The sequence below is a fragment of the Pimephales promelas genome, chromosome 19 (genome assembly GCF_988280905.1).
Source record: "Pimephales promelas chromosome 19, fPimPro1.hap1.1, whole genome shotgun sequence".
Classification (NCBI taxonomy): domain Eukaryota; kingdom Metazoa; phylum Chordata; class Actinopteri; order Cypriniformes; family Leuciscidae; genus Pimephales; species Pimephales promelas.
Window position 1 is genome coordinate 25,221,554 of NC_142787.1, and position 13,419 is coordinate 25,234,972.

The 13,419-nt window shown below is 35.7% G+C and overlaps 3 protein-coding genes across 4 annotated transcripts; all 3 read left to right on the forward strand.

The window, feature by feature from the left end:
• Positions 1–2,277: 2,277 nt before the first annotated feature.
• On the forward strand, positions 2,278–2,896 carry sycn.1 (syncollin, tandem duplicate 1). Its single transcript, XM_039685888.2, has one exon. The coding sequence runs from the start codon at positions 2,307–2,309 to the stop codon at positions 2,700–2,702; it is 396 nt and encodes a 131-aa protein (XP_039541822.2). The 5' UTR covers positions 2,278–2,306; the 3' UTR covers positions 2,703–2,896.
• Positions 2,897–5,887: 2,991 nt separating this feature from the next.
• On the forward strand, positions 5,888–7,640 carry gng8 (guanine nucleotide binding protein (G protein), gamma 8). The gene is made up of 3 exons (XM_039687265.2): positions 5,888–6,224; positions 6,855–6,967; positions 7,135–7,640. Exons 2-3 carry the CDS (start codon positions 6,884–6,886, stop codon positions 7,261–7,263), a joined length of 213 nt encoding a protein of 70 aa, XP_039543199.1. The 5' UTR covers positions 5,888–6,224; positions 6,855–6,883; the 3' UTR covers positions 7,264–7,640.
• A 379-nt stretch (positions 7,641–8,019) lies between these two features.
• Positions 8,020–13,100, forward strand: tmem45b (transmembrane protein 45B). Of its 2 annotated transcripts, none has more exons than XM_039687823.2 (6): positions 8,020–8,167; positions 9,618–9,825; positions 10,651–10,854; positions 10,944–11,128; positions 12,045–12,187; positions 12,276–13,100. In XM_039687823.2, exons 1-6 carry the CDS (start codon positions 8,021–8,023, stop codon positions 12,391–12,393), a joined length of 1,005 nt encoding a protein of 334 aa, XP_039543757.2. In that variant the 5' UTR covers position 8,020; the 3' UTR covers positions 12,394–13,100. The 2 variants fall into 2 exon arrangements, with proteins under 2 accessions (XP_039543757.2, XP_039543758.2); XM_039687824.2 differs by having other exon boundaries at positions 8,039–8,167; positions 9,623–9,825.
• Positions 13,101–13,419: the final 319 nt, after the last annotated feature.

The window sequence follows — 13,419 nt, forward strand, 5'->3', positions numbered from 1 at the left end:
TTCAGATGCAAAAGCCTCTAAATGCCATTTGAAATTTTCTTCTAAAATGACCATTTTTATCAAGCTTGTATTTAAGTTCAGTAATTTCACTTAAATGACAATTAATAGGTAATCTTCATTGCCATTTAAGTGAAATTACTGAACTTAAATATACAAGCTTGATAAAAATGATCCCCAAACACCAAGAGAGTGACATTTTCAGAACTCTCCAATAGCGTCTGTGTGTGTATAGACAATGTAATATATATATATATATATATATATATATATATATTCTAACTAAAGAAAGTTAAAATGCAGTCACACTGACCTCAAACATACAATATTGACTGTGAAGGTTTGTTGAAACTCTTTACCATAAGAGCATCTGTTTGCAACCTAAAGTTTCTCACACTGACAAATGGATCAGGTTATCTCTTTGCATTCAAATCTAGGACAATGACACCTAAAGAGACTGAAAATATGAAGACGATAATACACAATGCCCGACCCAAAAACAAGTAGATACCGATCGCAACAAGATCTGTGTCTGCATGATCTGTATGCCAGTGCATGCCAAATAAGACACCGTTCTTGCCGTGGTGTGCAAGTGATGTTTTTCACCATACAACAATAACATTAAGAAACCAGAAAAGAAAATGTACAATTCTGATAAGAATTTTTAAATTAAATTGTTTTCACAAAGTACACACTTCTCTATAATAATAAAAAAAATGTCAAGAACACTAACAATAGTTTGAAATGAATACTTTTCTGTACCTGCACCATGTTAAATTCCACACAGTTCTAGCATACAGCAGCAGATAACAAGCCTAAAAAGTATTGGAGGAAAAAGTAAGTAAATAAATAATTTATGATGACATTGATGGCCCAGATTGTTAGATGCTTAATCCAAGATAGTTTTGCATCTCTGAATATCAAATTATGTGGTGTCAGTTGTTAAACACGTATAACAAATTACTGACTGGTAAAAATGTACTATTGAAACTCAGCAATAATTACAGCCTAGACCTGTTCTCATCTCAAACTGCTTAACTTTAAAGTTTAGAGATTCATTTAACTAAAAGCTGTTTCAATTCTCAACCTTCAGAGCATCTGTCGGTAAACCAAAGGTTTCTCATTTAAACCAAACTTTCTGCTTGCTGATCAAGGCTGTGAGGGAAGGATCGAAAAAGTTTTCCCCTGGCATTAGTCAGGAGACTAGAATTTAGAAAAAAATACATGTTGAGACGAGAACAGTTTTCAGAATTTCTGTAGACACATATAGTTTGATCATTTTCTCTTTAATGATTATATTAAATGTGACAATCTACACTTCTGGGCAAAATATTTAGTGGTCTAAAAATGGTCTCAGGAAATTATAAAGATTTGCACAAATACTTTTCTGATGTTTTTCAGAGACTGCAATGGCTTTAGTAGTGCATATGCTTACATTTTGCTGATTTCTTGACAAATAATTTGTGTTTAAGACAATCAAAAGCCTAATGTTTAGACATTTTGGGCTTCGTTTTTTTTTTTCCTTTTTGCATATGAGTATAATAGTGATACACAATGCTTTGAATTTGGGTAGTGCATTGGGACCGGGATCTTTTAAAATCATGCTAACACAATATAGCACCAACAATATCCAAATTGCTTTTCAGTCAGTTATGAAAGAGTGTTTTCATGTGTAATCTTATTATCAAGCTCAGATATAATGATAGTTTATGCAAAAGTTAAAGGGTTAGTTCGGTATTTTACAATTAAAGCCCTGTTTTAAGATTGTTTCTGATGAAATAGAATGGTTAAAATCCATTGACTTGAATTGGTACAAAAACTATGATAAAACCTGTTGAGAACACCCCAGACCACTCAGTAAGTTTCACGTCGACTAAAGTTTAATACGTTTTATGAATGATGGGTTCCAGTGCACATAGACAACCAATGTGTAGGGCGGATGAATGAAATGCTTAACTTTTATTGTTGAAGATTTATCAGTAAATTTGACAAATAATTACATTTTCCCCCCACTTCTATTCTAAATTTTGATTAAGCTGTTGACAAAAAGACACTAGATATTGCTGGTTGGTTGTGAATATTGTTAAAATTCCATGCATTTTCAGTTCACGAAAATTATCTAAAATAAACATTTCAAAGAAAGAACATATTTCACAGAATTGCAAAGAACTTTGTGTAAATGCTGCAGCTGCAACCTTCACGGAGTCTGTTGGAAACCCTGACGTTTCTCACGCACGTCATTCGTATGGAGAAGCTCCATGTATAAAGGTCAGGGCAAAAGATCTCTTTTTACTCGACACGCCGAAAACATGAAGGTGGTCATCGCTCTTCTCCTGGCTGCTCTGTGCTTCGAGGGGCTCAATGCAGAGTGTCCCGACCCAACCACCCTGAAAGATGATTATGGAAGCAAACTCTGCGCCCAGATGTTCGAAGACAGCAGCTACTACTATGATGAAAGCTGTGGTGGCAGTTTCTTTCATGTTTATCCTGATGAAGACACCCCCATAATGCCATGGGTTTGGGACAACCGTATTTCCTCTATTGTGGTGGGCCGAGGCTGCTCCCTGACAGTGTGGTCTAAAACCAAGAAGCAAGGATACAAGAAGAAGTTTTCTGCTGGCATCGTGTATCACCTTAAGGAAGTGAAGAAAGGCCTGTTAGGAAACTGGAACGATTCCATCTCCGGATACTACTGCACATGTTAGACGTGAAGCAAGGCCGAAGACAGAGTCCTAAAAGACTTTAACATATAATGTCAATGATACAAAAGAACGGCTGTAACACTCTGTTTTCAGACACAGTTATACATTCTGCTCATTGTAAATCTGCTCAATGCCTGCAAGTGAAATAAACACCATGTTACTGCAGGGAATCTCTGCAAGAACGTGATGCAGAAATATTCAAGACTTGGTGCATGATTATTTTTATTGTTTTAAATGTAACAAAGCAAGGGTTTCCAATATTGCCAAGATACAGTCAAGTATTGAAACTTGATAAGTCAACCTTTATAACCTTTATAAGTCAAATAAGTATAGTGGGAAATTTCACTAAATGTAGGGGTAGGTATCTATTCTGAATATCTTGGACGCCTAGAGAAATGACAGAATTTAAGTCCCCACTCCTAGGACAATTAACTCCTAGACTTATTATAAATAAGTATGTTTTAATCTGTCTTGATCAAGACTGTGTTAGCTTAAAACAACGACTGGCGAGGAGGCAGCTCCAGGACTTTCCAGGACTCCAGCTTTCCCAGAGTGTAATAAAATGAATTTTAGTTCATTTTTTTACACCCTTTTCTACTACTTGTCTGTTTTTGTGACTAACGTTTCTTTAGTATAGCCATAGAGTATAAAATGCGATTTAAATTCTCGGTATAGCATTGGACTCTACGATCGGCGGAAGTAATGCAGCGTACCTTCACCGGAAATACCGCCGTGCATAGAGCTCTGATAGAGCCCATGAGTGCCCTTTCGTGTTTGAATGGACAAATACACACAACATTGTGTCTAAATGTCCGTTTTAGAGAATATTCCTGTAAACTCTGTCGGTTATGTCTTAAACAGTAGTGTGTGTATTGGATGTGCATCAGTGCAATGGGCTTTATGCCCAGCTGCACTACTTCCTGAACTTCAGCCAGCTTCTTGTTTCCTGTCTGCCATTATTGGCCAAATTGATTAATTCAGGTGTGTCTGATTATTGTTGCCATGACTACTGAGGTCAAGCACACCTGAATTAATCAATTTGGCCAATAATTGCAGACAGGAAACAAGGAGCTGGCTGAAGTTCAGGAAGTAGAGCAGCTGGGCATAAAGCCCATTGGATCCGAATGTCATTGGACATGATCTGATGTCTTAAAGTGACAGTGGGTAATAAACCTAATGTGGTCTGTGTCCTTAATATTCAAGCCACAAAAAAAAAAAAAAAAAAAAAAGAGAAAAGCATTCACTGTTTGTTAAAAGCTAACATAAGGATTAATTGTATTTAATTCATACAAATAAATATGTCGGCTTGAAAGAATAAAGAATGATGTATGAACAAAGAATGCATATATCATTCATTGAAAAGAAGACTGCGATTTACTTTAGGAAAAGTGGTTTTATATAATTGTAAGATATTTTTTTAAGTCACAGTAGTTAAATCTGTATCTTTATCTTTATAAATAGGTTAATAGATGTTTTCTCTGGGGGTATATGGGTTTGGATATTTTAGAGAAAATCTAAAGGATTCTAAAATCTAAAAAAACAACTGAAAATCTGAGTAAATACGTCATGCATGCAGATAAAAACGTTATCACAACCTTTTCACGACGTGCAAAAAAAAAAAAAACGTTTTTTAAATGTTTTCGTGTTTGCTGGGATTATACTGCACAATATACTATAATGAATGGTGCCCCCCCCCACACACACACACACCCACCCCCCATATTTCAGTACATAAGTCAAGGTTGGATTTAACTACATTTTTCACATCTGCATTATACTTGTAGATCAATAAATCATGTCTGAAAACAGCTGCTAATGAGCCAGTTGACATTAAAGCCCTAGAGAGGAGCTTTGAGCCACCTGCAGTGAGCTCAACAACCAATCCTTTCTCAGGTATTAATGATGAGAACTGAAACACTTAACCACCACTTCAGCTTCTCTGCTGGAGTCACTGTCCTTACCTCACCTTGTACAAACCTCAAACTTCCGCTTCAAATTTTAACGTTTTAGTTAAAAAAATATTCTCTTTTGTTCAACTTTGGCCTGAGATTATACACAAAACCCAACAAATACAAAAACTACTCCACTGCCTATAGAGCACTAGTGAGATCAGTTCAGAACACTGTTACAAAAACCTCTTTTTGGCAATCAGGAATCATTAGAATGTTTATACACTTCTATACACATAGGCCTACATATTCTATAAAGAGCTCTGTAAAAGAAAAGTTGAAAAACCAAAGAATTGAATATAAACTTGGTATCCAATACAAGTATACTGTCAGTACAGTACAAATAAATAAATAAATAATTCAGCATCCTTGGCCAAATTGTACTGAAGTATTGGTGATCATATTTGCCATAGTATAACATTTTTTTAATCTTCTGGCATGACTTTCTGTCAATCGTCTCTCTCTTCTGCAAAAAATACCAAATGTATAAAGTACATGCCTACAAATCAATTGGCAATTATGAGTTTGAGGGTGTACAACATGTGCTACAGTACAATAGTAAAAGTCTCCCATCTAAAGTGTGCACTGTAATTATACTGTATAAAAACCCTATCGATGAGCCTGTGGGCCAACTTCCCTCCATGCACAAGAGGTTCCCTAATTATATATAGCTTTGTATTTTATCAGGAACAAATGTCCCCTTAATTTTCCTTTCCTCTTTGTCTTCCACCATTAGGATTCGTTTTCAAAAGCACATAGCCTAATCTGTTTTCTGAATGACATCAGGATTAAACCTGTGCAAAACGAGGACATTTATGTAGAGTTTTGCAGAAAACATTGAAAAAACTGGATCGTGTACAATGCAGGTGAAATGTGTTATTTCGAGAACTGAATAAATGGTTTGGGAAATTGGACCAACTGAATCAGTTATAGTGTGTTAGCAATCAATAAAAACTGTAATAGTGTTTGGTCTTCACAGATTGTAAAGGTTTGTTATGAGGGCATGGAAAACATCACTGTACCCCTGGACAAAAAAAGTAATTTCAACTTAAGGTAAGTGTTTGTGCTGCCTCAAAATTTTAAGTGTAGTCAACTTGAAATGGTAAGTTGTACTTAGTGACAAAATTTAATCAGCACGAACACTTACTTTTTTAAGTTGAAACAACAATGTATTTTAACGGTGTACTTTAGTACAATTAATAAACATTTTTATGTTTCCATTCATTATTTTCTTCTGACCAAAAATGTATTGATGATTTATCTGTCTGTTGAAATGCCACTTTTTCACAAAGCATCAGTGCAGCTCATTGTGTTGGCAGGCAGGTATCACTCGCACTATTATGCATGACTGAGATATTCAGCTGAAGGTCACACCCCATGATGCCTGTGACTTGCCTCTTTAGCCCAATATGGGGGAGGAATAAAAGCTAATTATGAGAGGAGGCAGCCTTTCCCATCCCTCCACTCCTTACTATCTCTTCATTTAGTCCTGCAGGTCGTAATGTGTACAACAAACAATCAACGATAACAAGACTTTTCTTCTACCAGCATCACGGATACATCTGGCTAAACTGTGGTAAGCCAATTGGACATATAAGCAGCATGCTGTATTAAATATATGTGTTTTTTTTTTTTATTAAAAAGGGGGGATTTATTTACTTTAATTATCTGCAAAGTAGTTAGAATCTTTAATAAGGAAGATTTGTATTAGCAATATGCACTGAAACTGTAATATATTGATGAATTGTTATACCACCATCATATTGCATTGCAAGATTTATATGAAAATCTATAGATTTTCCAATTATATGATTTCCATTGTGTTAAAAAATAATTTTAAAGATTTTGCAAAACTCGTTCAAAAGAACATCCGAAAACAACTGTTTTTTAAGCTATAACAGTAAATTAAGAAGATTGATAGTGTGAACGTATCAAGTAACTGTATATTAATGAGTGAGCAGATTATTTGTGCTCTCCGGAGGATATCTGCACTCCTCTCTCCCACTGAGCCTCATCCAAAACATGACCAGCTGAGACCCAGCAAAACAATTACTGCAACTCTACAACAGAGGTGTCTTTAATAGCCTTAAGGAGCCAATAGCACTGTCTGTTTAGGGAACTAAAGCATCAGACATCTGTAGAACTGGAGTTATGCTGTTATCCACCTGATGCATCACCTGGGGTTTGTTTTGCCATGTTCCTGCAGGGTTAATTTGGTGTCTACAGGAGAGCAGAATGTCTAACAACATGGCCAAGATTGCAGAAGCACGAAAAACAGTGGAACAATTGAAACTGGAGGTTAACATTGACAGGATGATGGTAAGACAAAAGAGTTTGGTTAGATTTTAATACTAATAATTGCAAAAGCTATTTAATATGAATGAGAAATAATTTGTTCATAAATCGTTTATTCAGGGGTAAAGAAAATCAGATTTATGGGATGTTATTCCTGGATGTGTAGTGTTGGCTTGTCTCTCTTGGTACAGGTATCTAAAGCAGCAGCTGAGCTGATGGCTTACTGTGAGACCCATGCAAAAGAAGACCCCCTGGTGGCCCCTGTACCATCCTCAGAAAACCCCTTCAGAGAGAAAAAGATTTTTTGTGAAATTTTGTAGTGTTCATTTTTAATCCACTAGGTTGTATTATTTTCTAGGATATTTCCAAGATATTTTTCGCTGATTCCCTAAATGTCACTTAAATGTTAACAAGTGTGAGTAATCTCTCTATCTCCCTGTATGTGGTAGGCTTCAAGAACTGTGTTATTTCAGGATTCTGTGTTTTGGAATTTTCCTTTATCCAGGTCACTGTTTAAATTATAAGTTAGACTTTATTGATATATCAAATTTCCTCATGGTGGCGCTACAGTTTTCAAATATCTGTCAATCGCCATTCCCCCATTCAGCTGCTGTGAGTGTTTGGTGAGGTTGCTTAGTAGGTTGCTCAGAACAGCAATAAAAGAAGAGAGAGCAAAGTTCATTCTGCTTAAGCTTTGTTTGTTCTGTGTCTTTGACTCAGCTTCCGTGAACGGTTTATACATTAACTTACATACCATCCCTTGACAAATTCATCAATACCTGCATAGCTAAATAGGCTAGATTTCTTTCTCGCGTATTTTTTTATTTTTTTTTTTGTGTGAACTATCCTTTGGGACTTATGTAGTCTATTTTTAAAAATTTTATAATTATGTTAATTAAAAAGTACTGCCTATTATTCTATTTGACAGTATATAAAAGCCAATAATTAAATACAATTAAGTTGTAGGCTAATTAATAAATCTGAAAGCACTGCCTAATAAAGTCGTTGGCAGTGGCACTGCAGGAGGGAGCAGATGGGCGGGGTCATCTTTACTAGAGTTGTACGTTGCTGCCAGTCATGCGCAGGAGGGGAGTGGTCATATTTAATAAAGTAAAGCAGGTGAGCAGGTGCGCTTTTTTCAGAGAGGTAACTAGGATATTCCCATCACAAGATCCGCACAGGAGCACTGGGCACCCCGCCGTGACAACACAGGCCAGCGTTCAGGTAGAGTACACAAACAAGCTAATACCTTCAACTCTATTTTCAATTTTCGGTAGAATATAGGCTACACAATTAAAAAATAAATAAAAATACAATAAAATTCGTACCAGAGAATAATGATGGATTTTTAATGGACTATGTGAATAGGCTACTAAAGGCTTACACTTTTTGTAACATTTTACAATAAGGTTTCATTAGTTAAATATTTTTGAACTAAGAATGAACAATAGTCTTTACATTGTTAGTTCATGTTAGTTAATACATCAACTAATGTTAACAAATGAGACCTTTTATTGTAAAGTGTGTTACATAATTATACTGTAACATCATCATAAATTACAAATTTCCTTGAAACAAGCAAGAGATTTTTTAATGTCTTTAATTAGGCCTACAGGATTTTTATTTATATTTTTTTTGGAAAAAATCTATTTCTAAGTAGCACATTTTAAACAGTAACAATAACTAACCATTGTAGGTATTTTATCCAATAATATGGTTACCATGGATATATATATATATATATATATATATATATATATATATTCTTAGGCTTCTATCTGCTGAGACAAGAGTCAACTTGATTTGTAAGACAATAAACTCTCCCATATGCACACTAGTAAATAAAAGTACTTGCCTACCGAGAAAAACTTGATTTCCATCCATCTAAATGACGGTATACTCCTCAAAACAAAACAAAAGAAAAAAACAAAGGGCCGAGCTGAAGTCTTATAATCTTTTGATCATTCCTGTGGGAAGCCAGCCTTTCTGCAATATTCATCTATATTCCAAAGCATTAAATGACATTTTACAGTGAAGTTCACCAATACAAGCAAAAACCCAGCACAATGAAACTCTTCATCCATGCTTCATTGTGCTAGACATGCACTTATTATTATATTTCTCAGCAGATTTTAGAAGACAACGCTCTGAAGCATCACCGTACAACTTTACAAAAAATTCCCATATTCTGTCTTTGATTTTTTTCTGAGAAATGGCTTTTAAGTAGTATATTTGCTTTAGTAAATTTAGCTATAATTCACGACCAATAGTTTGTGGTTAAGATGATCAAAAGCTTAGTGTTTAGCCATTTTGGGCTTGGCCCATTTTTTGTGCCCAGTTGGCAAGGAAAAACTCCCTAGATCCCAACAGGTAACCAGATGATAATAGTTTCTAAGATATGAGCATCATAACCATACATTCTTATCAATAACAAAATGTCATATCTGAATATTTATTTCTTTAGTTAATGATTATCAGGGAGGACCTAACTGTCTATATAGGCTATAAAAGCTTAGCTTAGTGAACTTTGGTGTGCATGACACATTGAGCCAGCTTTACACAACAAAATATTTTTTCTGGAGTGCACACAGACACAGACACAATAGGCACACAAATTATATTACTATATTTATATACTTTATATAGTTTTACATTGTTTTGTTTTTGTTCAAAGGGCAGAATGGCCAACTTCAAGGGACATGCACTACCTGGTACATTCTTCCTGCTGTTTGGCCTGTGGTGGTCGATCAAGTACCCTTTCCGACAGATGAGGAGGAAACGAGAGAGGCAACATGGAGACAGAGAGAGACAAATGCACACTGTACTCTTAAACCGCATGGACTTAATTGAAGGAGCTCTAAAGATCTTTTTTGCATTTGTTGGTGAGTTACAATTGTAGTTCCAGGTAACATTCTCTGCACAACGTAGTTGTGATATTTGCGGTAAAAAAAAGGCAGCTGTGGTTGCTTTGCTAGACATTTACCATAAATATACAGTAGCAATATTATAGTTTTACAGATTTAACATAAATTGACAGTAAAAAAAACTGTATTTCATTAAACAATGTTGTTATACCAACCTATTAAAATACTAATATATGCTTTGTACCTCTGCAATACACTGACAACCACCAAAAACAGGTTACAACAGTCACATGATGAATCAAAGCTCATCACAATAGCTTTTCAAAAAGCTGAGAAGGTAAATATTAATATATAGAAGGTGCACAGTGTCATTCGCACAAATACTAAACCCAAATGACACTAAAGTAATTTATTAACATTAATTTAACAACAGATGTTACCTAAAACACCAATGTACATAACTAAAAACAAATGGTTATTAAATGAAAATGTGAATACAGTTTTCACTGTAAATTACGACAACACCTTTTTCACTTCCAAAGCTGTAAATTTAACAGCATTTTACTGTAAAATTGCTATAAATGCAAGGTTAAATCTATTACAGTTATTCACCATATAAGGAAATGTATTGTTATTAACATATGATGCGTATGTCTTTACTTAAAAGGAATAGTTTTGATGAAAAAATGATTTACTTTCTTTTGTGTTACATTAAAGGAGAAGTTTAGCAGACTATCCAAGCTGCTCTTCTCCATACAATATATATACATTTTTTATTTTTTATTTATTTATTTATTTTTTTTACAAAAAAATCTGGTGTTTTACACTAAAATCTCTCCCCAGGGATCATGGCAGAGCAGTTTGTGCCTGATGGTCCTCATGCACATCTGTATCAGGGTGGCTGGGTGAAGCTGATGAATTGGCAACACAGCACCATGTACTTGTTCTTCGGTATCTCTGGCATCGCAGACGTTCTCAGCGTGACCTCTCGCCATGTGCCAGTTGGTCTTGACCGTCTCTCCCTTTCCATGGCTCTCTTTGTGGAAGGTATCAAACAAAATGAGCCTTTAATTAAGTAAATATGCAGTGATATCCCACCATATACCCGCTGAATTGTCATGGCATTTCTCTTCCAGGTTTCCTTTTCTATTTCCATGTCCACAATCGTCCTCTTCTGGACCAGCACATTCACTCTCTGCTTCTGGTTGCGGTGTTTGGTGGATCCGCCACTACAATGTTGGAGGTGTTTAAGCGAGATAACACCGTGCTGGAACTTTTCAGGTGCAGTTTGGCCATCCTACAAGGGACATGGTTTTATCAGGTAAAGGCAACATCTCAAACTCATAGGTGAAGAAAATTAACCTAAAATTTTTTTTTTTTTAAATCAAAAAAACTTTTGCTGATAATTTACTCACCCCCATGTCATCCAAGATGACTCAGGTTTAAGTCCCATGGCCCTTTATCCGAATCCAGAGTTTCAAGAAGATTGGAGAAACGTATTTTTTCGCACACACAAAAAAAAAACGACAGTGGTACCCCTTTTTTTTTTTGGTTTTTTTTTTTTGTGTGTGCGAAAAAATAAGTTTCTCCAATCTTCTTGAAACTCTGGATTCTGATAGAGGGCCATGAGACTTAGACCTGAGTGCAAAGATGGAGGCTCTAGACCCTTCCAGAGCTGAGATATTGAGATATTTATAATGGCATAAATGCTACGTGGATCTCAATATCTCAGCTCTAGAAGGGTCTGGAGCCTCCATTTTTGCACTCAGGTCTAAGTCCCATGGCCCTCTATCAGAATCCAGAGTTTCAAGAAGATTGGAGAAACTAATTTTTTCGCACAAAACCCCCCCCCCAAAAAACAACAGTGGTACCCCTTTCGTTTTTTTTTTTTGTGCGAAAAAATAAGTTTCTCCAATCTTCTTGAAACTCTGGATTCTGATAAAGGGTCATGAGACTTAGATCTGAGTGCAAAAATGGAGGCTCTAGACCCTTCCAGAGCTGAGTTATGGACATCTCACGTAGCATTTATGCCATTATAAAAATAGTACTAGTACTTTCAAATATAGTGGGTTATTGGACAAATAGTGTGTTTGTGGGGAAAAGAATGAAATGGAAATCATGGATGACATGGGGGTGAGTAAATTATCAGCAAAAGTTTTTTTTAAAGTCAACTACTCCTTTAATATGATTCTGGGAAAAATCTAAATTACAATATGAAAACATCCGTTATGTTTCAGATTGGGTTTGTGCTGTATCCTCTGAGTGGATCACCTTGGGATCCGGAAAAGCACGACAACATCATGTTCATCACCATGTGCTTCTGCTGGCATTACGCTGTGGCTCTATTGATTGTAGGCATCTGCTACTGTGGAGTTTTTGGGTGAGTGGACACTCTTTGGTCATTATAGATGAACCAAAACAGTTCCTTTGTCTTTATTTTACTTACATTGAGCGCATGATCTTTTTAGGTCTTCAAAATGGTGTGATGGAAGGCAGATAGGCGACATGGAGATGGGGCTCAGAAAGTGTCCTGCCTCAGACTCTAGCTCCCAAAAAGCTTTGCTCCAGGAATCAGATGAAGAGTAGTTGGAGCTTGTGATGACTACCAAGATTGAATGCACTGAATTCTACATTTCTTTGCCTTTTTCTCTGCTTGCAAGCTGTCTTCCAATAGGATTTTATGAATTTATGTTTGCATAATTTATCTGCAAATGATTCAAAAGATTTTCATGTGCTCATGCCAAAAATATCTCATTAAAAAGGGACATGTAAAAAGTGTTGTTATCACAGGTGTCAGAAGCACTTGGCAGGATTTGACAAACCACAGAGGAAAAACAGATCATGGTATTCTTTTAGAATATCAAATGCATGTATGAATGACATTCACTTCTAAATATGTATAATAGATGTATGCGCATTAAAATGTATTATAATGAAATTCAAATGTGGAATATACAAGCATATAATTGTTTCACTTGTCGACACTGCATGGTCAGCTTGATTCATGTTTGCCACATCATGGAAATGAAGCGGTAAAAAGCAGGCAAATTATTTGTTTTACATATACACAATTCAAGTTAGAGATTCATCCCTAGACTGCAGTAGACAACGGCGTCTGGTGTGAAGGTGTGGAATGAAGGTACCATCTGTTTAGGTTTGATATTTTAGCACAATCATTTATTTATTTATTACAATACAAACAGTGGCTACTGAATATCAACAGTACTTGTTAAATTACATTTCATTCGGAGAACTTAAGATATAAAAAGCACAAATAAACAAAGTTGCCTCTGTGTACATTTCAACATCATCTAAAGAAAGGCCATTCACTTGAACCAATTTCAGACTGACACAAGAAGATCAGAGAAACTTTTTTTGCATCGCACAGGGGTACGTACCCCTTTTGTTTTTTTTTTTTTTTGTGCGAAAAAATAAGTTTCTCCAATCTTCTTGAAACTCTGGATTCTGATAAAGGGCCATGGGACTTAGACCTGAGTGCCAAAATGGAGGCTCTAGACCCTTCCAGAGCTGAGATATTGAGAAATTTATAATGGCATAAATGCTACTAGCATCTGAGTATCTCAGTATCTCATAAATATCTCAATATCTCAG